The 25,982-nt window shown below is 39.1% G+C and overlaps 1 protein-coding gene across 1 annotated transcript in view; it reads left to right on the top strand.

Moving 5' to 3' along the window:
* The first annotated feature begins 2,166 nt into the window (after window positions 1-2,166).
* The window catches only part of SEMA3D (semaphorin 3D), a 96,213-nt gene continuing 72,397 nt past the window's right edge, over window positions 2,167-25,982 (top strand). The window contains exons 1-2 of the mRNA XM_074168513.1: window positions 2,167-2,281; window positions 20,338-20,498. Of these exons, the coding sequence (XP_074024614.1) occupies window positions 2,167-2,281; window positions 20,338-20,498 (276 nt within the window). The remainder of the gene's footprint in view (window positions 2,282-20,337; window positions 20,499-25,982) is intronic.

Genomic DNA, 25,982 nt, shown 5'->3' with positions numbered 1-25,982 from the left:
GCAGTGAGACTGGCTCCCTTTTAATTGCTTTTTTGTGAAGTATGGTTTGTCTCTATCATCCCACTAAAGATGAACAAGGCTGGTGTCTCTTGTCTTAATATAGCCCTCTCTCTCCTCCCTCCTCTTCTTTTCCCCCTTTTACCTCCAAAATATATTTCTTTAAGGTGATATAACCCTGTGATAGTCTAGTAAACAGCAGTCCTTCATAGTCCAACCACAAATAGATGTACCAGCATGGAAGGGCGGAACTTCTCTCAGGATTCTATACTCTAACAAAGGGAAAGGAAAGATGAACCAGAGGCATTTCATGTTTTTTTTTTTTTTCAGTTTCCATGTCATCTCATGAATATGTAGTGGCAGTTGGCCAAAAGTAGTGCATTCAGACACTGAACGTGAGCGTTGAGGAAGGGATTGAGAAGAAAGAAACTCAATGTTCTGCAATAGGAAGGATGCTTCGGGCGTTTTACAGACCATTTCCCTCTCTCTCTTTCCCTGTTACACCCTTCCTGCACACTCCCTTGTCTTTTGCTATTGGCAGAAGGTCTGCAGAGTCAGAAAACCCCGGCTTCATCTGAGAGAGGTTTCCTTTGGCAGCAAGAACTGAAGGGGTCCTCTTTCCAGTCCCTTCATGCCAGGAAGGATGTAGTGCCTGCATCACGAGGTGCTAAATTGATTCTGGATGCCTCCATGGCTTGTAGAGGTGCACTGGCTCCAGTGCTGCAGTGAGCTTAAGTGCCAGACCTGTAGAGCAGCTCTGGGGCCACAAGCTGTGCTGCATACCCCATGGGCTCACAAGGAGCCTTTCCGTTGATGTCCGTGCAAGTGCTGGCTGATGTGGGCACAAGGATTACTCTTTTAATCAGGCAATTTCAGTACCTTTCAAAAAAGAATTTTCATGGCAAGTCATGAACCATTAATCTCGCTATTAACCATAACATTTCCTTATTCCTTGATTTACAGCATTACTCAAACACTGGCATTTGTCATTTCACAAATTATCTCCCTTGACCTCTGGTATCATGCACTTGCAGGGGGGAAGGATTGGCTCTCACAGATATTTTCATGCTCTGACCTCTGTGATTTATTAACCATTAAGTTCTGCCTTCAGAACTCAGGATGCTATTTCAAATAATTTCATATGCAAAAGTGGAGTTATTGGGCAAAAGTGATCCCTTATAAGTGGGTACAAACAGGACACCAGGAGAACTGTTGCTGCTTTCTGTTCAGCTACTGGGATGGCAGTTTGATCTTGAGGAACTAGGTTCACTGTAGTTTCATGATTCTGTTTTTTCCAGGGAAAATAAGGACAGTGATAATTGCTTTCATTTGTAAAACACTCTAAGATTTATGGAATATAAATGACTGTTATTAAGTGAAAAGTGTTGCAAAGCTGGCTTAGTTGCACACTGTGCTAACAAAGTCCTGTATCAGCCTATTGACCTCAGCATGAACCACTCATTAAAGTTTACAGGACATTTTGGTGGGCGAATTGAGGCAGTTATTCTGCTGGAAATATCATACTGAAAGCACATTTAAATCCGTCAGCTGCATTGACTTTTTTCTCTATTAAAACTAAACACAACTGCTTGCTCTATCCAATTTTCTTAGTTTATTTATGAAAGTTTATGATGGGTATGTATTCATTGTTAACTCAGCTTGTACACCCATGGTATCTGAGATATTACAGTTTATTCTAGTCATAGCATAAACATACAATAGCCGTTGTACTGAGATAAAGAGAGAGTTATAAAACATTAAGATATCCAGTGGAGCAGTATGAACTAACAAGTTGCATGGTCACTTTTGAATGGCAAATATTCTTTTTATGGACACTGCATTTCTTTAATTTGTGCATAAACTTTAGCTATGCTAGACATTGGTGTTTGCAAAGTTGAGATATTTTTCAAAGTGTGTAAGTTTAGTATTAAAGGAAGAGATTTACAACATTTTGAATTATACTAGAAGAAAAAATACTTTTGTAACAAATGTGTTGAATGAGCTACTCTTTAAAGATAGATCTGGCTTGCTTTCAGAATTATTATTTATCTAATAATGCAAAAAGTAGACAAATGTTTTCTTTCTTCTTCCAGATTAAATTTGGATTGTTTGAAAAGCGTGAAGATATTTCACCATAGTGCAAAAGAAGATACAGAAAAAGAGAGCAGAATGAGAGCTTCCCAAATACCACATGCCTGCAGCCTGTTATCTTTAGCGATGTTGTTCCTTCCAGTCACTGGAACGTCAAAACAAAATATACCAAGACTTAAGCTTTCCTATAAAGGTAAACTTTTCAGCAGTTTTTCTGATTCTGCCACTTTTGTTTTGATGTCATGTTGCCAGCAGTTCATTTGTATTGCTAATCAGGAAAACAAAACTCAGTTGTCCCTACAGTTCCCAGAAATTCATGATACAAGCCTTAAAGATGGATGAATTCTGCCTAGGGACAGTATTAAATTCTTTTTTTTTGATGGAGGGGCACATGTTACTGAAATATAACTGGGTTTTTGAATTATTTTTTCAGTTTGCTACTAGAGGATATACCATACAGAAATTAAGGGGAAGTCATTACCTAAATATAGGTTTTTAGCGGAACTTGAAATGTCATGAGGCCCATTAGAAACATTCCCATGTGGCTGGTGGGCATGACATGGGACATGGAGGTCACTCAGTCAAAAGACCTGCCCCAAGTGTTTCAAATGGCACTGACATTTTAATTTTGTATTTTTTTTTTTTTTTTCTCTGTCACTAAGTTGATACGTGAAACTCTTGAAATGTTGTTTTCTTTCTTCTTACCTCTCCGGATCACACATGTTTTTCTGAGGACTTCCTTGACTTTTTATGTACTCCTTGTTGAGAACATTACAGAGTGAGGGGTTTAAACACAGATATTCTTCAAGAAGGTAGATTTCTCGTTACTTTGAACGTGCAGAACATTTTCACAATTTTTGCAAGGCACAGAGATATATCACACTGATGGTGTCTTCTTCAGCTAAAGCAAATGCTCTCCAGTTAGTTATTTTTCAGTTATGTCAGCACCCTGCCCTTATGGGAGCTAATTCTGCTCTTAGCTTTTCGAACTTACGTCTTCCTGCACATTACAGAGTTACACTCAGGATGGTGTGATGGGACAGGAGGCTGTAAAGCCTTCAGCAGTGGTTATGATATGTTTATCATGTGTTTAACACACAGGAATTTATTGAATGAGCACAATGACATGCTATTTATTTACAAGCTTCTCTTTTGCTCTATTTGTATGCCACTGTGTATGATATTCCCCTGTGTATATACGTGTTTGTGTGAGAGAGACAGAGGAAGAGAGATCAAGGGATCTTGACAACGTTTTTATAAATTCAGGAAACAGTTGCACTCACTTAAGCCAGCGAATACAGAAACCGAAAGACCTGACAAGAGTTATGAAAGTTAGCAATAAAAACCCCCTGACATATAGCCAAACTTTTCACGGTTAGGCCTTTTGAGATAATTCCCAATAGCAGCATATACCATATGGTGATGGCATTTATTGTGGATTTGACACTCATGATTAGTGAACTCCTCTCGACTTCAAAAGCAGATAGCCTTTGGCAAAATCCTGATGGATGCATTTGGCAGGTAAAGAGGGGGACAGAGAAAAATTATTGAGGTCAAAACAGGAAAAATTTTTTTCACTGAAATCTTAGTTTAAAATAGTGGCAAAGGCCTGCTGGGAGTGGTTGGGAAAATGCCTGAGCTCGTTTAAAAAGACAATGAGAGGATGATTGATATTTAGGACCTGACCCAAACTTTTATTAGCAACTTTATAAACCTTTCAGTTTGGCTTGAGGGATACAGTTTCCTATCCAAACTTATCCACCTATATCCCTGTAGGGGGAAAAAAGTAACAACAGATACAAAATGGCACATAAATCTTAATTTGGAGAGCTGTGATGGAACTGAAAAGCGAAAGGAAAGAGAATTATCAGACTTTATTGTGCCTTTTACCCTTTTTTTGGGGGGGGGAAGGAGGTCGGGACGGGGTGGAGGCGGGGGGGGATGTGGCTGGAGGAGAGGGTTATTTTAATTTTCCACAGGGAACAAGAAAAAGTTACTGCTTTGTTTTCAGACTTTTGCACTATAAATGGTGCAGGTAGTGCTTGTCACAATTTAATCATGTTTTTGTTGTTGATAACAGCATGGCAGATGTACTGACTAATACAGTTGTCAGAATTAAGCTTACCTTCCCTCCCACCTTCCCCTCTCCCCTCCCCAAGTATTCCAGCCAAAATAACTCCAAGGTTTCTGAGAATAAGATGTAGGAGAAATGAACTCTCCTGCCAACTCTCATAAAATTGTTACAGTCATGTCATTGACAAGTCCTGGCACCTCCATTCTTTGGAATTAAGACTTGAAATATCATGAGGAGGATAATACTGGGCCCTTTTCCTTCTTTATGGAAAACTGACCAAAATTGGCCACCTCAGGCAGCTTTGAAAACCTGGTCACACATGTGTGTTCATTTGGCTGTTAAAGATGTTGTCTTTCAAGAGAAGGTTTCATCCCCTTCCAAGAGCAATGTGTTAATGGGATGGCATAGCTCCATCTTCCCAGAGCAGCTGAGGATTTGCTTGGGCAGGAGAGCTGGAAGCTAGCAGGACTTTCCCCTGCCGTTACTTCATCTCGCAGCTGCAGCCCAGCACACCTCAGCTGAGGGCTGGAAACTGCTTCTTGCTATGCCCTGACAGTAAAGAGAAGAAAGGGAATGCCAAGTGGTGAATGCTGAGGATGAAGAAGTGTAGGGGACAAGAAGAGCCAAAGAAGAAGAGGGAACGGTATTGAGAAAGAAAGTAGTCAGTGGTGGAGAGAGGAAGGGGGAGAAGGAGCAGGGTGGGGTAGCTAAAAAAAAAAGTCTATAACCACAAGAGTGCTTCAATAAACCATAGTGCGTCACAAGTCCTCTGCATTTAGACAGCAATTAAAATTTTATAGCTTGTCTGCATGGCAGTTATAGATTTTCACCTTATGTGAGATCACTTAAGGGGCAGAAATCTGTGCTGGAAATGCTATGATTTTTTATGACGAACCTTATCCTATATTCCCACATTTTCCCCAATTCATTAATTGAATAATTCTTCAATATTTCTTTTTATCTGCTTCATTTAGTCCTTAGCTTTTAGATATTGGTGCATATCATTCTTATCCCAGAAATTATTGGTATTCTCATGATGCTTCTAGGGTTGCTCTCACTACATAGACCTTAATTAATATATGTCTCTTAGATACTTTTGCAAGGTTATGAGGTAGTTTTATTGTTATGTTATAGCTTTAATATTAGAAGGTGGTAAACAAAATGTTTTCTAATAGAAGATTACCATCTATAGAACACTTGGGCCTGATTTTTTAGTAATTTTCCATATTTTAATAGATTTTGCGTAACTCTACATTCGGTCTTATAGCAACAGTATATATATATCATTCATTGTCATGAGGCTGGAGATACTCTGTGACCATCATCCAAACTGCAGAACTCAGCAAGTACAGAAGTGACTTTCAGCTTCCCTAATCTTACTGTCTGCTACCTCATTTAGCATCCTCATTCCCACCCCTACAGCAAATGCAGAAGATTTTTGTACGCCAGTCTCATTCAATACTGTCATTTACAGGATGGCATCAGTTCTGTTACTGAAGAATGGAAGGGCCTGTGTTGTAATTCATATATAGGAAGGTGTTTAATTCGTACTGTGTAGACAGTCTTGTTTCTGTCTATCTTTTGGGTAGTAGTCTTTCCAATTTATTGGCAGGTTCTCTTTACAGATTTTTTCTGTGTGTTTCTAGGTTTTACTTTCGAGGGAGAGACAGAATAAACAGATTCAAAGGTTGATTGCCTTCTAGGAAAAAAAAAAATTAAAAAAATTCAACCTCTTTCAATTCATGGCTGTCATAAAATCCAGTAGAAACGTAGATGCCTAACTGCAAATTTAAGCCTATTGATTTGCTTTATTTTGTTGCTTTCCTGGGCATCGTAGACGTACTCTGTGCACTCAAAGAATCATAGAATCATTTGTGTTGGAAAAGACCCCTAAGATCTTTGAGTCCAACCATAAAGCTAACACTGCCAAGTCTACCACTAAACCGTGTCCCTAAGTGCCACATCTACCCATCTTTTAAGTACTACCAGGGATGGTAACTCAACCACTTCCCTGGGCAGCCTGTTCCAATGCTTGACAGTCCTTTCATCAAATAAATTTTCCTTAGTATCCAATCTGAACCTCCCCTGGCACAACTTGAGGTTGTTTCCTCTTGTCCTATTGCTGGCTACTTGGGAGAAGAGACTGACCTCCACCTCGGTACAACCTCCTTTGGGTAGTTGTAGGGAGTGATAAGGTATCCCCTCAGCCTCCTTTTCTCCAGGTTAAACAACCCCAGTTCCCTCAGCCGCTCCTCGTAAGACTACAGTTATAACTCATGAGAATAAATTTATATTCCAGAAGTGTGCACCCTGCTTTCTTGGCCAGGGGGTGTGCCCCAGCCCAGTTTTGGACATTGTCACCGGTGACATATCCACATTGACAATCACAAATATATATCATTGACATGTGGGAATGTGGCCATGCCTCAAAAGCAAGCCATGCTTGCTGTGACCATTGGTGATTTGGACAGAGGACCAGGATCCTGCCTTGTGACACAGCACATAGGAAAAGGCAAGACTGATGGCAACCTTTGGCTTTTAAAACGGAATTTACTTCACACTATTAAAAACAGTTATGGCAGTAATTTAAATCTAATAAACAAGAACATTATTCTCAGCTGATTTTTTTCTTCTTCATGTTGAATGAATTAAGACACATTCTCACTCCAACTAAAGTCATAGCAAGAGTTTTGCCACCGAAGTAAATTGAAGTAGGATTGAATTTCCACTCCTCCTCACTTTTTCATGTTAAATAAGTGAACGAGCAATTCTGTCTCCTCTGTTGAAGGATCACAATGCTAAATCATCAACTTCACATGGAAATTAGCCATGTCTAAGAATTGTTTAGCTTCATGCAGTGTTTTGCATGATTTTCTTCCCCCTAAGAGTGGTCCATTCTTACAACATGGTGAAAAAGAAAGCAGAGGTTAACATTTTAGTGCCAGGAATTCTTTTGAGAATTTGACTGGATTAGTATATTTCCTTAATGTTCTAAAAATGATCCTTTGAACATGCTATTTTGCAATATCAAGCATCCTGTTCTCTAAATAATTTTGTTTGAAAAGTTTCATTTTATAACAAGATGCTTAACTGTTGCATCAGAGCAGTTAGTTTGTTCTGTTTCAGTAAAGCTGACTTATTTTCATGTCATGCATCATTTAATTATGCATATAAAATATAGTTACCATTGTATAGCTCCTTGAGCCTCATTTAGTCTGTCTGTGACATTGCGGTAATCCCAGCACCACGATGGGGGTGTTGCACAACTTTGAATTGTTGGAACGTGGTAAACTGGTGATGTACAAAAAAGCCTAGAAATGAGCTTGCCTTTCTGCAGCTGTGCTAGCTTTACAGGAAGAGGAACAAAAATCAGTAAAAACGTGCTTTTGTGGCAGTATCAGCAGCCGTAATTCTGAATGCTGATGAAGATCAAGGAAAATGTGCTGATTGAAGAAGTGCTGCTTTTCTTGAATCCCTTGTTTGTTTTTTAATTTGTTTTGATGACTTGTGATTTCTCTGAAAAATATGTCTCAGATTCCTTTGTAGAGTAACATAAAATGTTTATGTGAGAGTTAAAATCCTAGTTTCAGATGCTTGTCTAGCTAAAATAGATTTTGCCTCTTTTGTCTCAAAAATGCTTTCTGGAGACAGTGAACACTGAGGCTTAAAATGTACCATAGGTTGAAGATGGATGGGCATTGCTGTCCGTGTGAGGAAAGACTCATGTATATGCTGTAGACTAAGTATAAACTTGAAGGGGTTTATTACGTTTTAGTAATGGGAAAAACAACGAGTTCCTTACAGACATTTTTTTCCTTTTTTAAACTAGTGAACTTGGAGGTCAGATCCAACTATATGTTGCATTTTTTGTCATATAATTATCATATATATAATGTCCTGGAGAGCAGCCTCCAGTCAGTGACATCAACAGTTTACATAGCAGTTGAACTAAGAATAACCTTAGAGAACTGACCCGTATCAACCTCTTAACAGTGTAAACAGCCTGTAGCGCACAACAGTTTTCTTTTTTTTGTGATCACAAAAGGGCCTCAATTGGATAAAAAAGGAATTGTGTTCACAAAATACCAAACTATTCTGCTGAATGTTCAGTTGATTAAATCTCAGAAGATGGGAGAGAAAAACAAAACAGCGAGAATTTGGGGAGACTTAGTTCTCCCTTGTAAAAAGGAGGATGAGACAACACTGAAAACTGCTTCCTTAGAAGTAGAATGTGGGGAAGACACATGGTCAGTGGCATCAGCTTCGAAGAGGGTGCTTCCACAAATATTTTTCTTATTGCACTTTTACTAAAGACATTTGTAAAGCTAACCTAATCCTGACTAGTTTCAAAGATCCCAACCTTGTTCGCTTTCTATGCACAAATTTGAGGTCATGATCCTCTTGACGTCAGTGTGTGTCTAGCAGTGGACATCTGTGGTTGCAGCGCAGGTCCTCGAGTCACATCCTATTTCCCTTTCCTCCCCCCTCATTTCTGCTGTTCCATTTATAGACAAGTTCCTCAAAGAAGGCCCGAGGGGTACAGGGGGGGTCTGCTGTGTAGTCAAAGTCCTTTGGAGATAAATACACAAAGAGATAGCAGAAAGAGACAGAGATAAAATGTCCTTTATCACACCAGACCACTATCGGAGAAATCAGAGGAATTGGCTAGCTGTGGTTAAGAGAAACATTTAGACAAGAGTGGGAGTGAAAAAGGTACCTTTTTTCCACTAATTCAAGAAAACAGTCATTCTTCTGGCTATCCCAGAGAAGTATGCTGTGTTGTACCACAGAGTTTGATGGCTAAGAGGTTACTGAAGACACGGAAATTTTATGTTCAACTTCTCTGGCAGTTTTGGGAAGACTATACAGATCCCTCTGCACCCTGGATTTCTTTGAAAAATATTTCTTACTAAATATGTAGCACAACAGCAGTCCATATGACACCCACTTGTGCCCCAAGATGGATAAATAAATGTAAGTATTAGTAATAAAGATATCACCACCCCTCCAATATTAAATAATAGCTTATGCTTATATATTGATGATTGACAGGAGTTAATATGACGGTGCACATGGTTACCTTGTGCAGACAGGCATCTCTGATAGCCCTCATCCTGCAATTCTTTATTAGTTCGGTCTTATTGCAATGTTACCTGTCTACAAGCAAATATTGGGTCCACCTGCATATCCATATGTGGGACTCTGAATCTGACAGAGGTTGCTAGGCACAACTCCAACACAAACAACTAACATATAAGGGAATTAATGCAGATATTCAATGACCTCTAGTTTTGATGGCTTCATAGGAACTTAACCTCGGTCAATATCAGAAGGTATAATTGATAATTGTATTTCACTTTGCCATAGGAGAACATTATACTACTCCAAGCTATTATAATGTGAATTGCTTTTATTTTCATTGCTGGAGGAAGTCCTTTGCTATTGCCAGTGCAGAACTATTTTGAAAACATACCTTCACATTAACCAATTGAGTTACCTTGCTATACTCGCTTGCTTTTTAATAAAATAAAATACATCCAGAAAACTGGAAAAAGAATATAAGGAGAAAAACCGTTGAAGTTTCATGTAAACAGTTATTCTCTACATTTAAATCACACTTTTTTAAGAGAATGTCCATCCTGTGCAGTTACCCCAGATAATGACTAAGTGACTTGAAACGTGCTTCCTTATAGCAATTGTATCTCTGAATTGCGCTTCTCTAGCAATTTAGAGCAGGGCTATTAATTTTACCTTGTGAGCTCAACCAGCAATCATGACGGTAGAAACAGCTAAAATATTAATGCCCCCACTGTCATTATAAAAGTTCATGTTCCTCATTCAGAGCATGGGAAAGAAAGATTATCTGGCCCACGTCAGAGAGGGAATCCCGCTGCGGGGACAGGAACAAGCAGTTACATGTGGGGAGAGCAAGCAGGAACCTCCTGAAGCAGGTTTGCTGCCAACAGAGGAAATATGTGTTCCACTGACAGGTAAATCTGGGTGCAGAGGTCCCTGCCCTTCGACTCCTTTCCTGTGCGGACACTCCTCCCACTGCTGGCTCTTCAGCCCTGCCAAATGCTGCCTTTGCTCCCTGGGTAGCAGGTCATGCTGGTGGGCTGGTTATTGTTTCCCAGACCTGGTTTCACCTCCTTTACTCTATCTGCTCTGCCTCCTCGTCCATCTGGACCTGTCTTGGTTGAGTCAAGAAACCAGAAGAGCTTTTCAAAGCCAGTAATGAGGAAATTTCCTTGCCCTCGGGGACTCTGAGAAGAGTGTTGAAGAACCATCAGCACTTAACAGGCGTTCTCAGATGGTGGTTTCATGACAGCTAAGCCAACATAACAGCGTGCTACTTCTGGAAGGAGGACATCTCCCTCCCTGCTCCCTTCTCCCCAGACACACATATCCACTTCTTTCCTCCCTCATCTGCTCCCAGATGCACGGACCTGCCCTTTCTCTTGCATCAGCTCCAGCTCTCGTCAGCCCCCTTGGCAAGGACATACACTATTAGTAGTTAGGACTTTATCTCTGTATCTTATTTAGCTTTTCAGCCTGACCATACGGCTTGTGTGGGCTCTGGTCCAATTCTTGGAGTCGGAGAAAAGAATAGCCCCCACAGGTTCTTGCTGTACACTCAGGGCTAGATCTTTAGCTGATAAAATTATTCCAGGTCCCAGTGGTTAAACTGAGGGTCTGGCTCTGAGTCTTGATGCAAGTGCAAGTGGGGTGTGTGTGTCTGTGTGTCTGTGGAGCATGTGGAGGGTGGGAAAGGGTGGGACATACAGCTATTGAATGCTTTCATAAAAATCTGTGTTGCTCACAAAAACTGGTTATAACTCGTGTAGTACACAACTACAATAGCATGGAAATTGCAAATAGCAATGATAGGCAACAAAACTGGATTTTTCTGTCTGAGCTGTTAAGTCATGAAAACAGGGGCACTAATGAAGTAAATGAGCAAGTAAATCTGTTTGGCATTAACTCACCTTTGCACTGTCAACTTACCTTCTTCACAAATAGCTCATGCTGCTCTGTGTCTCTCCTAAGCCTGTTAGTATCGATATTAATGTGTTTTCCAGATCCGTGCCATCTGACATTGTTATTACAACAGAGTTGTTCATGCCACTGCAGTTCAAGGACTCTCATCTTTTAGCCTGAAAGCTTTATCTGCGTTGCTGTGAACATTACTTTCATTAGGAAGCTGGAAAATATATTTGAACCTGGTGAGAAAAATGTTAGAGTGAAAGTATTATTAAGATATCTGACCATTTTAAAAACCTTATCTTTCATAAATAATAGCTGTAGGATCAATGGAGCAAGTCCTGGTGTCAGATGCACTGTCTGAGAAAGCAGGTCTGAATAAAATGAGTCAGACTCCGAAAGAGATCTGTCAGCACCTATTGGTAGTGACAGACCAGCTACTGAGTCAAATCAACATTTCTGTAGCCAATTATACCTCTGGTTTACTCAAGAAAACTCCTTGCAGGTTTAAATCCTGGACATTGAAATCCACAACAAAGTTCTCATTTGCTAAGTGTAAAACAAAGTCCGTTTATCTTTCTTCCTAAGGCTAGAATTTAGTCGACAAAGCAAAAACTGAGTAAGGATTTAAAAATGCACAGCTGCTACCAGATAGTATGGATGGGAGGAATAGCACAACCTGCTGTTGTTCTTCCAGTCTACAAATATATGCGCTGTAGCAAAGAGATCCTCTCTATGTTCTCAGAAGTTTCTCTGAAGATGCAGTTAGTAGAAAAGTCCACATACAGGTGCTTGAAAATACTCTAGCCATTTTTGCATCACTCTGAAGAAAGTAAAGTCTGAAATGAAGGGTTGGTACTATTTTGAAGGCAAGTGCAATACAATGACAGTAATTTGTTTTGAAAGGAGGGATAGGACTGCATATAATTTTCTGAACCATACTTTGACAAAGGACGAGCTATGTGCCTTCAAGTGCTAAATATGATCACCCTGTTGCATTTTTAACATTTAACTTTTTTAAGTACTTGCAAATACACATCTCCTTCCAAGCAGGAAAGAATGAGTCCACTGCTGCAATGCAGAGTGTGTTCATTCATGCAAGTTAATGCAAGTTCTGGATCCCTAAGATGATTTTGATGCTAGATGTCTACTAGGCACAACCTGTTGTCAGTGCATTTTGTTTGTGTTGCCTGTTCCTCAGAGTGTGGACTAAACCTCATACTTCATTCCTTCTGGCTATGTCCTTCATAAGACTCAAGCCTTTCTACCTGCAGGCCATATGATTATGCACCTAAAGGTAGCTTGAAGGTTCATAAGATGAGATGGTAGGCTAGTTAGAGCAGTGAAATGCATTCACAGTCAGTAAGTCTAACTCAGCTTTTTCAAATCAGCCAGTCAAAGAGGATTTTGCCATTATTTCCACCTGAAGCCTGTCATCACTCTCTTGCTTCCTATGTATTTGATTGGCTGACAGATTGGGAGGAACAAGAGTCTGGGAAATAGTTAACCAGAGCATGAAGAAAAAGACTTTGAGTCGCTGCAAAATATTTAAAAGTTGCAATTCTAACTTGTGAGAATTCATTTAAAGCTGTCTTTTCCCAGGGTCAGTAAACTCATAGGCTATTTGTCATTATGGATCTAGTAACATGGGTTTTCAGAATAGCTTTAGGAATAGGTGATTTTATAAGCCACCACCCGCAGAATAGGGCTGGGGTTTTATCTCAGCTGCTTGACACTCAGGTCGCTGGAAGATAATTTTAAAAGACAGGGTTAGAGTGTGGTCTCTAGTTAAGTTGCCGGTTCCTCTTCTATATGATCAAGAAGAAATCTGGCTTTTGACTTAAATAGTGGTCTAAAGTTTTACTCTGCTAAGGAAAAAAGTCTTATGTCTTTAGAGAGTAATATCTCCTCACCATTGGGATACTTTGAAGGGAATTTGAAATAAGTCTGAAGTGGAAGAAAGCAGATTTCAGTCAAATGACAGATTGATTACCCATTACACAAGCTGAGGATCTGTGAGAGGTGAAGGGAAAAAAGGTAAGATCGATCCTGACAATTGAAAATGAGGAAATAGAGATGATGAGTCTATTGTTTGCATGTTCTGCCTTCCATTTAAAGAGGAGTTTTGGTACTATTTAAGTCTATCAATGTACTAGGCATTCTTAATGGACAGGTATGTGTGATGAGATGCCAACAGTTATCTACGCGTTACCAAAGCTCATATGCTTGCCAATTGTTTATACTGAATTACATTTGTAGTCCATATTCTTTAAATATCCAGAGTATCACTTAAAAAAAAAGAAAAAAAAAAAAGGATGATTTAATTTGGCCTTGGAAACAACAGTGGGTTTGCTTACTTTGGCACTTTTGCAAGAAAGATAAACTACTTAGGAAAAGGGAACCTGTGCAAATCCACAGTCTTAGGTCTTCTTCAGAAAAACAAATGTTTCACCCAGATACATTTTCAGTTGTGCTGTCTAAAGTTAATTATTTAGTTTGGCTCTGTGAAGTTTGTGAGCTGCGCCTTTGCATTTTTTCACCAATTACTTGAAGTCACAAAGCAGCTTTTAATCATCTCTGCAATAATAACACTTTACAAGTTATTTGTGCAGCCGTTTCACTGGTCAAATTTATTTGCAGTTAAAACACAACTAAAATACACTTCCATAAACATCAGCAAGAATTGTTTAATTCATGCTTTAACTGAGTGTATTTTTGGTGGTAAGCACCTACCTATTTTGTTTTACAGTTTTATCATTTTTGTAGATTTAAAAAACACAGAGTCAGACAAAGACAAGACTGTAGCCTGTTTCTAATGCCTGACTCTGAAATAGATGAACTAGGTTGTGTGCAGTAGTCTCAATTCTGATTTACAGAATCACGTCCTTTCAAGGGAGCTTTACTGGTATAAAAGAGAATCAAATCCCACAGCATGAGTTAATTTTTTTTTTCTTTTTTTCCTCTGTATGGGTGGAGTAGCTGTTGTGAAGGTTATCTCAAAATAATATGATCTGTTTCTTCCCGATGAAGGGTGTAAAAATGTCTTCACACTACTGCTTGGTTACCATTGTCTGTAATGATGGTTTGAGAAGCACAGTGCATAATGTAGCTGCTTTAATTACTAATGACTTTTCTGGGTTGTAAAATGCTGACAGATTTGACATCTATCAATAAGTATTTGCAAATAAAGATGTAGGAAATTTGGTTTGCTGATTGCTGAGCAGGACCATAGAAGTGTCTGAAGCTCAAAGTGAAATTGCCCTGAAATGCCTTAAATCCTGCAGCAGAGTGTTCCTGAATTTTGGAGCAATCTTTGAAAAAGTTCTCTTTCCGGTGTCACCTTCCTAGACTGTAATACCCTCCTGGAGAACAACTCAATCCTAAAAGAGGAACGGAAGTGTCTAAGCCCAGAATATGTGGTGGAGTACAAGGTGGCTTTGGGGACTACTCAGAAAGAGAACCAGTATTTTGACACAATATTGTGCCAACAAGAAATAGTGTTTTCTGAGTTCCCAGTAATCCATATCCTTTTGGAAAGGCCCTGCTGTGCCATGAATATGACATTTTCCTCCAGGCCAAATAAAATTCATTGTATAGCAATGAGACCCACATGGCATGCACAACAAATCATCATTGTCCATGGTGAGATGCAGCTAAACAGAATATAACTTGCTTCTTGCAATATGTAGTAGAGGTTGGTGGTAGACTGGAACTACTTTCTTTGCCTTCATACAAATACATTTGGCGTCAACTGGATCTTTTAAACTCAGAATACTTTAGGAATTAAGTAAATTGTTATATTGACATTTCTTTATCCCCAAAATTTAGTTGAGGATTCACACAATACCCATGTAAATTGTCATGGGTATTTTCCAGTACATGAAAGGACTTACTCCTATCTAGAGGAAAATGACGTGACTTTTTTTTTAATTATATATGAAAGTAACAGAATTATACATATACAGCCTTTAAAATCAGAGTCCTTCAAAGGTGTCATTAAATGTAGCTGTTTTGAAAGAGGTTGAGGAGTTCCCTTTCTGCCAATTTAGGCAAGGACTCTCATTGCACAAATGTCTGTGACTGGCCACAGAGGCAATTCTGAGTCTTGACCAAGCGGTGCCAGGTTGCTGCATGCTGACAGCATGCTGGAGTCAAGGAACAGCAGCACAGTCACCACATATGTGACTTGAGGCTAAGCAGTCTAAATGTGCTGTATAAATGTAAATACTTATAACCAGAACAGGATGACATTTTTTCACTTGAAGCTCTTATGCCATGGCTCTGCTGCTGGAGCTTATTTAAGTAAGCAATGATCATGCTGTTGTGAGCCAAGTCCACTGAGATACTTTTCTAAATGAATAAAAATCAGTCACTATTCCAGCTTCTACCACTCAGCAGTGAAATATTAACCCAGAAAGGGAGTTTGCTGAATATTCATTTAATCGCCAGACTGGAAAAAAGTATCTAATTTTTTAGTAAAACAGCAAATACACACTATAAACTAAGCGCTAAACATGTACTCATGAAAGACCATCCCTGTAGCTAACTTTGTGTATTGTGAGAATGCTGTTTCTATGTAAGCCTGGCTGCAGAGATGCAGTGAATTAAATCAACAGCTTGCTCTAAACTTGAAAACCATTGGGCAAAAGTGATTTTCACAGTAAATTTTTCCAGTGTAATATCCTTGGTCATATTAAGTACATCTTGCCACGAAGGGCAATTTCAAGCCATAAGACTGGATTATTTTGCTTTTATGGAGTGAGAACAATGATTGATTTGGCTGTAATTTAATAAATTCTCTGTTAATGTTTACTTGACAAATTTTATTAGGTCGTGTTTCAGTTTTAATCTTATCAGTGGCCATGTTCAGAGTCTTATTTCCAAGCTCTTTTCAATAGTTATTAAATAACTGACCAGGCCTGATTCTTCACCACTTTGCAGCTTGTGTTGTCATTTGCGTCAGTAAGAAATCAGTGCTGTCATTTCAGTCTGGAACATTTCACACATTTTGCTTATGATGCAGTGAAACAAATGGCTGTACAAGGCACTGGGCAGGGCTCATTCCCACTTGGGCGTTTCAGTCATGAGACAGCTTTTTCCCTCCTTGTTGTAGATGTTCCAGATGGTTCTTTACTGAGAAATACTAGAAGTGTTAAGCAATAGATGACAAATGTGTTTTTGGGATGGTCACTACAGAGATCATTCCTTCCAAATACGAGGGAGATGGGAAGTGGAGAGCAGTCTCAGTCCTGTCCTTTCAAGTATGTGAAGAATCAGATCTGTATATTTTGGTAAGTGACACACTTGCAAATGCCCATGGATTGTGTGACTCTAATCAATGAAAATGTGTTAGAGCATTTACACAAACATATACTTTATCCTTACTCAGATCAAACTCCTAAGGCTGGAGATGAGAAGGAATTTTCCCTCATATTCTGCATCTTAGTTACCCATGTCCCACAAGGGAGCACCGTGATATGGCTGGAAGCTTGTTATCAGAGGAGCCTTAAAAGTAGCAGAGGGTGATATGGATTGCTCAAATACGGTAGTCTGTGAAATTCATGACTCTCTCCTGTTTATTTATGTTAACGCCTGTGAATGACTAATTACTAGATTTTGTGATCCTGTGTTCTTCTTCTTCCTTCCATCTTACCTATTAATTGGGACATAAAACTGCTAAATAAGGATTTAATCAAGACTGTAGAATTAATAAGACATTTATTATTATATACCATGGTTCAGATAATCTAGTAATGCAGCCAGCTCTTATGTCATGCGTGGAGAAGAGAAAGACAATGACTCAGAAATTATATGCTGTAGCAACGCTCAGCTGATAAACTATTTTAGAGATCAACTAAGAAGAATTTGAGTAGCCCAAGGGAGCTAAAGCCTCCTGCTGTGCTATGGTCAGCATCAGAGAATCCTTTCCCCATAAACAGCTACATCATATCCAGAACCAAGAGTTTCCAGTCAGAAAAAACAAGGGAGGAGGTTTGTACCGAGTATGACGTCTAATGACGATACATCTGCATCACACACAAAAATTAAGTTTGACTAGAAGTGGCTGTCCTGTGACAGAGAACCCAATAACAGAAATAAGTGTCAGGAGGAGAACATCTTTATTTCTTACTAGGTGAAAACACGCTAGTGGAGTGAGCTAAACCTCAGAAGTTGTGGGTTTAAAGGGCTTTTCTTTTTCCTTTTTAAAAAAATTTATTTATTTCTAACAGTATTACACTTCAGCCAGGCTATCCATCAGCTAGCTCTGCTGTAAGAAGTAGTGGGATAGGACTTACATTTTTATTGTACCATGCTAACCATAAGTTGTTCCTAAGTGATCTTGCTGTCAATTAATAATCAGGTCTTTTAAAGTGTTACTAATTTAGAAAAAAACCACCCTGATATCTTTGTCTTCACAAAAGTTAGGACAGCACTGGCATAAAGCAGTGTAGTGCTTAACGTTGGATTTAATTTTTCAAAGTGAAGATTTTTTTTTTCAACATACTGCCAAATAAATCTCACCTAGGGGAATAGGAGCTGCGATACAAGACAACTTGTTTTCAGACTGTACCGTAACAACATGCAGCAGTGAGCCAGACAAAACCACATGAGCTTAAGTAGAAGTGACTGAGCCAGAAAATAATTGTCGTAATTATATACCAGGTAGTCAGATTAATAATGATAAAATACTTTTTCTCCCACAGTGCTGTTTATTAGTTAGCAACAGGAGTTAATCTTTGCTTTGCCTGTCACATGTTTCGTGAAAGACCTCTGAGAAAAAAGTTTAGGTTAGTTTTTTTTCCTCTTTATTTTATTCATGAGCTACTCTGCAAAACACTGGCCCTCATCTTCATAACAAGAAGTATAAATACTTTGTGCTGGAAGTCTGACCTCTCTAGCAGGAAGGGTACATTGTCCATCCGGTGCCGGGAAGGTGGAAATACTATCAATTTTATATTCAATTAAATACAGGATTTACCTTTCTGTCCCATGATTTCTGAATAGTTTAGCTTGTAGAGGTTGCCTGTGGAAGAACTGATTCACATATTTATTTTTGTTCTCCCCAAATGAATGACTGCTCAACAAGACTAAACTCTCGTTGTGCTCTTTTCTGTATGTTGTTTGTGTCCTCATCCAGAATTACGTCCCCAGACTCTTCATAAAGCAAAAGTTTGCAGACTTTTTACTATACAGCCTTTTAGCTTTTTTACAGGAGAAACATAAGTTCTTTCATTAGTTTCATAGAGAAACATGTTTTTCTTAATTACCTTCTGAAAGAGATTGAAAGCCACTATTAAATCACAGTAAAACTTAAGTGTCAAATTCATGCTTTTAATAGGGAAAACTTCCTCTGCAGACACTTCTGTAAGGAAAGTAAGGACATCAGGACCTTAGAATTGTTGCTACTGGATGATCCCCATAATATGCCTCTACATTGCCTTTATTTCAGTACTATGCCCTAGGGATATACCTCTGCTAGATGGTTGTTGATACTCAATTGAAATGATGATAATTGAAAATTTAATTGTAGCAATTTTCTTCACTGCCACCAGAACTTAATACTAGACAGTGGATAAACTGAACCTTATATCAAACTTTCTATACACATTACAGTTGTTACCTCCTTCCAGTTCTTCTCAACCATATATATGGTTTAACGTCCAAGTGGAAATCGGTAATAAGTGGTATCCCTCAAGTTTCTGTACTGGGACCAATGCTATTTAATGTCTTCATCAATGACATAGTGGGATTGAGTGCATTCTCACCAAGTTTCTGGATGACACCAAGCTGAGTGGTGCAGTTAATATGCTTGAGGGAAGGGATGTCATCACTCGTCTGGGTGGACTAAATGATCTTGGCAAGTCCGTTGACAGACTGAAGGAGTAGGCTCATGCAAACTATGTGAAGTTCAGCAAGGTCAAATACAGGGTCCTGTACCTGCATTGGGACAATCCTTAATATCAACACAGACTGAGTGATGAACAGATTGAGAGCTGCCCTGCAGAGAAGGACTTGGGGATAGTGGATGAAAAATTTTATATGAGCCAGCAATATGCACCTGCAACCCAGAAAGCCAACCGTATCCTGGGCTGCATTGCAAAAAGTATGGCCAGCAGGTCGAGGGAGGGGATTTTGCCCCTCTACTCTCATGAGACCCCACCTGCAGTACTGCATCTAGTTGTGGGGTCCCCAGCACCAGAAAGACATGGACCTGTTAGAGTTGGTCCAGAGGAAGACCACAAAAATGACCAGAATGCGGGAACACCTCTCCTATGAGGACAGGCTGAGAGAGCTGGGGTTATTCAGGTTGGAGAAGACAAGGCTTTGGGGAGACATTATTATGGCCTTTCAATATATAAAGGGAGCTTATAAGAAAGATAGAGAAAGATTTATTATTTTTTTTTTACCAGGGGCTTGTAGTGACAGGATGAGGGGCAATGGTTTTAAACTGAAAGAGGGTAAGTTTAGATTGGACAAAAGGAAGAGATTATTTGTGATAAGAGTGGTGAGACACTGGAACAGGTTGCCCAGAGAAGCTGTGGATGCCCCATCACTGGGAGTATTCAAGGTCAGGTTGGATGGGGTTGAGTAACCTGGTCTAGTGCAAGATGTTGCTGCCCATGGCAGAGGGGTTGGACTAGATGAAGTTTGAAGGTCCCTTCCAGTTCAAACCCTCCTATGAGTCTTTAACACCTGCCACATCTAACCACTCTTTTCTGTTCCTAACTATTATTTCTGGCATTGACCTTCTTTGCTGCTTTGTATGTAGAGCACCAAATATGGTGAGATATTGATCTTTGATAATGTGTATTGATGACTATAATCATATAAACACACATCAGTTTTTTTAAAGCAAAGGAAAGGTATAGAATATATTTTGCAAAGATCTGTCTTTTTTTTAATTCTAATTTCTATTGAAGAATGCAATTCCTTTATGCCACAAACATAATTTATTAAGAAAATTTCATACATAAAAATGTTTTGAGAAAGTAAATATTGCCCAATTTGGAAGTAAAAAACCCCCAAAGAAAACCAAGGTTTACAAGAACTGTGTTATGACCCTGGAAAGACATGCTCTAAGACTGCAGTTATCTCACCGGCATGCTCCATGCTGGTTGCATATATTTATAAAAGACACCAATGAGTCATATGTAAACATTCTGATTATAAAGATTTTCTTCATTTTCCCACAGACTTGCTGCTTTCAAACAGCTGCATCCCATTCCTGGGCTCAACGGAGGGGCTTGATTTTCGAACCCTGCTGCTGGATGAGGAGAGGGGCCGGCTGCTGATTGGGGCTAAAGACCACATCTTCCTGCTCAACTTGGTTGATTTAAACAAAAATGTAAAAAAGGTCAGTTTATTTTCCACAGAGTTCATCTCATAAGTTCAATTTTATTCCTTTTCCTCTTTTTTTTTTTTTCCTTTCTCCCTTCTTCACTGTGTAACTGGCAGATTCATTGTGCAATTGATAATCTCACCTCCCAGTTATATAGATTATCTTTAATAAATTGAATTTCTTATGGTATGTGACCTCCTGTGAGACTGGTGTCCTGCAAGGGGTCAGCTACCTGAAGGAGCCCTTCAGTGCATGAAAGTAATATCAAAATATCAGCAAAAAGGCAAAAAATCAGTGCAGAGTGTTTCCCTCTTAATTTCTTTGGTCATGGTCAGCCTCCTCAAACAAAAGCATTTGAAAGAAGGCAACTGATGATAGCTCTTTCCTTGCTCCCTGACATCATTTGAGATTACATTACAGTGATATTAAACAGAGAGGAAGCAATTTGAATGGTTTAAATTATAGTAAAAATGTCAGTGACAATTTTATTATTAACATTTGTATTAATATCTAGAATTACTAGTGATAGGAGAAGCTTCCACTGGGATCTACTATACTCCCTTGCCCATGCCCTACGACAGTGTGTTAACTCCAGATAATAAGATGGCAATTTAGTCACCAGTATTTCTAGCAGACACAATGAATTGGAGCTTTCGTAAGCACAATTGACTGCTACATGTGAAAAACAGATGCTTGCACAGGAACGCACGTGAAAATGGCTTTCCTGCTTCTTCCAGATATGCTACTTACTGAAGAAAATTTAAATTCTCAGCTGTGTTTGATATTTCCCTTAAGTACCAGAAGGAGGTTTTAAATTACTATGTTCTGCTGTCAGCTCTGAAGAGGTAACTGACCCTGAATTAATACAACTGCAGTGCAGGGGCTTAGCAGGTGTAGCAAGAAGACTATTTTGCCCCACATGTTTGAGTGCAACATTTGCTGTCATTATATAGAGGAGATATAGTACTAGGATGAATATCTTATTTCTTATTTTGACTACTGCTCCATATGCCAATTTCTTTAAAACTCAGGTTCTGAGCATTTTAGGACATTTCTTCCCTGGGATGCTTTAACAAACACTTGACTTGCATCTGCCATCTCAGTAGTTTATTCAAAAACCAGTACCTCCTCAGGATATTGCATTAATACCAGCAGTATTCGTATTGCAGATTTTCAGACTACAGCTTGATTTCTGGCATAGGCCATTTGTAGAAAACAAATTCTGTTTGTGTGGAAAGCAGATTTCTGTTTCTGTGGGATGCTGCTTACCTCCTGAGAGATGCTGAGTGCTGTCGCCTCCCATTATGTTCAGCGGGGCTTGATTAGTTCAGAGCTTTCTGGAGGTGGTAGCACCCTGCGTGATCCGCCCCTCCATCCAAGCTGGTAACATTTCCCTTTAGCCAAACCAGCACTGATCGTTATGGATGTTGTGCTTTCCAAGAAGAGCAGAACACAGACTGAGCCAGGAGAATCAGTGTGCAATCAGACAGTGCCATTTAATAGAGATACTGTAGAGCAAAGACCCTCTTTATATTGCAATGAAAATTTGCATTTGGTAAGCTGAATAGAGAATGTATGGCTACGTATCTCTGGTAACCTGAAAGAAGGGAATAAAATTCATAATGGCTTGCATATCTGGACTAAAAAAATTGTCTGCAAGTTCAAATATTTCTAATTCTTAGTTTAACCATTCAGGTCATCTTTAACTTTTCAGACAAAACAGCGAGGGAAAGTGTATTTAAATAGCTAAAACAAGCTGAAGAGCTCTGTGGAGGATCCTGCTGTGCTGATTTTCATATCTCTGTAAGCATTCAGCAACTTTATAAACTTACTTTCTTGGGTAAATGACCAGGTAACACAAGGCAATATCACAGAATTTTTTCTTTTTGGTTCCTCTGTGCTGGGTGGGTAGAAACGTGTCTGGGGAGGGAAAATACGAGTTGAAGGAAGTTGCGCGAGTGTTTGTGTATAAATCTCAGTCACTGAGGAGGTTTCAATGCTAAAGGATACTCTCCAGTAGCAGCGAAGTGTCAGAAAGTAGCGTTAGCCGGCGCTGTGTTTAGACGGCCTGTGGTTTGGGTTGGCGTGGAGCCAGACGGCTCACTTCCAGCCTTCCCCGGTGCGAGGAAACCACACATGTTGGGAATACAAGGGTCTGAAGTGTGTCCTTTGTACTCCTCTGGAGTGAGAGTCGTCTGGAAAAAAAGACATATCTGCTTATATGCAGCCACTAAAATGAGAAGTAATTGATTAGAATATTGTTTATGCCTATAAATGATGTTTTTATTAATGGCATTGAGGAATGAGGGTTAAAAGATAGCAAGTTGAGGTGGGGGAGAGAGATGTAAGAGCTTTGAAACTAGAATGCAAAATTGTGCGTAGTTTGGGATTTTTTTTTACTTTAAAACAAAACTGAACGTGAGCTGTAGAATGTTCTATTCTGGGTAGATTCAGATTGCTTTAAAAAACCTCTCAATTTCAGAGATTTGTTATATTAGGAACTACTGACACACCAAAAAGCCAAATCAGGATCCCCAAGAATTTATTCTCAGAAAATCCTCATCTGTGGCTATAATTACATGGCAAGATTATATTGTAGAGTCTGATGCTCTATGTTAGGATATTTCTGGAATGGCATTCAAAGAAACATCCAAAGCATTGTATCCTTTTCCCTTCTTTAATGTATACATATATATATAATTTAATAACTTCCTTTTAACAAACTAATTATTCACCTAAATTAGTTAAATTAACTTACATATATTAAGTTATGGCTTTATTTCCTGGTATTTTTTTCCTGATGAAATAAATCAATAGTTCTCCTGGAGTTCCAATTTCTTAAATCACTGTAGTTTTTATTCAATTTATTGTGTAATTGGTTGAAAACTTCCTTAGCTGGCAGCTTGAAAAAAATCCATCCAGTTTTCAGTGCTTGCAAACCTTATTATAAAACAAAAGTAAGTACAATAGTATAATAGAAAAGTCCTCCAGAATGAAAGAAAAATGCAGAAAGCTAAAATGGTTCCACTCCACAAGTACCTAAAGCTTAGGAAAGGAGAATCATCTTTCTGTAACACGGATATAATTTCTATGCACTTGTCCTGAATAGACATCTCTAGCTCCTATTGCAAGAATAGCATTATCGAGTGCCTTAGTCTTTTCTTGAGAGATCCTTAGATGCCTGACAAGTGCTGTGAGCTATTTATAAACTGGAAGATTTGTAGTTCCTTCCTGTGAGTAAAATTAAGACATTCAGCAAAAGAAAGCAGAAAAGAGCAGCAACCTATATTTACTGAGGCGTTGCAAATGTGGTCAATAAAGCTGAAGACAACTGTGTCATAACCAATGGAAGTGCAGTGCAAAACAAAAAAAAACATGTTTAATAGCATGAAAGGCTGGAAAGCTGGAGAAGAAATTCTGTAGGAATCCTAAGCTCTGAGATCCTGCTGGAAAGATTACTTTGCTATATAGAATTTTCTTGTGAGTTTGCCTAAAGACTGTGTTATTTTACTCCTTAAACTAAATAAATACTAAATACAAAATGTTGTCAGCTGGGTAAACACATATGGAATAGCTGCAAAGAAATGGTGCGCCTTTCTGTAAGTCCTGTGCTCACGAACAGTGCGAGCGGGGTTATATGTCAGCACCATTATCACTGTGTAATCCGCAGTGCGACCCGCCCATCTCAGCAGGAATAGGAATGCTATCAAGGGCTGACAAGCTTTTGAAAAGCTGCCAACCTGCAGGGGCTGTCAGTGCTAGAAGACACAGCCACATGTGGGCCAAATAGATAAACGTGTCAGATCTCCCCAATAGCAGCTTTGGAACAAGTTGTTTTCATCTACCCCAGTGTGCATTGGCACAGGGTCACAAATTATCATACCTTGGAGCATCCTTAATTTGTAGTCGCTACTATTTTTTTTGTCATTACCAGGTGCAGCTGTCCTGTGACTTATCCTTTAATGCCCTCTCATATTGTTTTTTATTTGTATTTCACAGTAAAAAATACATATGCATATATAGATATATATATCAGCTGGGTAAACACTTATGAAATAGCTTCAAAGAAATTCTGCACCTTTCTCGAACTCCAGTGCTTTCCAATAGTCCAAGGTTATATGTCAGCACTATTATCACTGGGCAATATTTGCCGTGTCACTCGCCCATCTCTGCAGGAAAGGGAACATATATACAAATACATATGCCTATGTATGTAAAAAAGCACCCTGTTTCACATATATAGGAGCCAAATTTTACTTTCATTGGGCTGGGAAACCTCCTGTCAGTCTATATAAACGTTGTCTCAATTAGGAATGAACCTAAAGGCAATTTAGTCAACACCGGAGGGATGCTTTGGTTCTCGTCATCAAACCAGAGCCTCAGGAATACACCCAGAGTCTGAGATGTTTGTTGCAGCCTCGAAACACGGTACCACCAAGATTGTTCCTTCCTAACCAAATATGTGTTGTTTATTCTATATGACAAAGGAATTTAGCTTTCGGTCTGTTAACAAAAGCTGTAGACTGTCTAAGGGTGAATTTTTCTTGACTTGTCAGAAGAAAAAGGCTTTGGAGAAGACATCAGAGAAAGCCAAAGAGTCACCTGGAAACCACTGAAGATATCGAAAGTTCTCGAAGTGGGGGCATAAGTACTGGGAAAGTTTAAAATAAACCCATTGGAACTGGAGGAAGGTGGTTGTTAATCCATCTGTGATCACATTGGTTTGTTCTCAACCTCTGTGAGTAGAAAAGGCTCCAAGAAAATAATTGAAGTGAGGTTGAGATTTGAGAGGGCATGGCTTGACCCTCCTCACATTGGGAATTGGTTCCAAGGCATTAAATGCATGCTGATGGCCCTGCAGTTGAAACAATGGGAACTTTTCTGGGTGTCACAGTTCATAGGATACCCATTTCTACCTATTTTAGAGTACTTCCTCACAAGATTAATAGAAATACAAACCACCTTATCTGTCATTTACAATAAAACAAGACTAGTTTTACTGAGTATCCATATAGTTTAGCATCCTGTCCCCAAAGATGGTCAGCAGTAGGCACTGAAGGAAGAGTGTAAGAAGAAGCTATAATGGCACTTCAGGTTAGGGGCTTCCAGAAACAGAGGTGACAACTTTCTGCTTGTTAACCCTTGGAGGACTCTTATCATTGAGCTATGTAACTCTTGTTTTGAAGTTCTGAAAACCTTTTGGAGTCCATAAAATTGTTTGATAGACTTAAATTTAGGCACCTGTGTAGACAAGGCGGAAGCTTTTAAACAGTGTTTACGGACACAAAACAATAGACGGGCAAGATGTGAAGAAAGCAGTATGTAACCAGAATGACAGCAATCCTAGGTGGAAGAGAGTGTCTCTGTTATTTCCTTTTGCATTGTTGCCATAAATTATGTTTCCATAAACATCCGCTGTCATTTTTGTATTTTACCCATATGTTTAGGTATAAAGAACTGAATATCCTGCTCTCTGAAAACACTTGCTCATATTGGGCT

The sequence above is a fragment of the Numenius arquata genome, chromosome 2 (genome assembly GCF_964106895.1).
Source record: "Numenius arquata chromosome 2, bNumArq3.hap1.1, whole genome shotgun sequence".
Lineage (NCBI taxonomy): Eukaryota > Metazoa > Chordata > Aves > Charadriiformes > Scolopacidae > Numenius > Numenius arquata.
The sequence above is the reverse complement of the archived record's forward strand: the minus strand, read 5'-3'. Positions and strand labels throughout refer to the sequence as shown.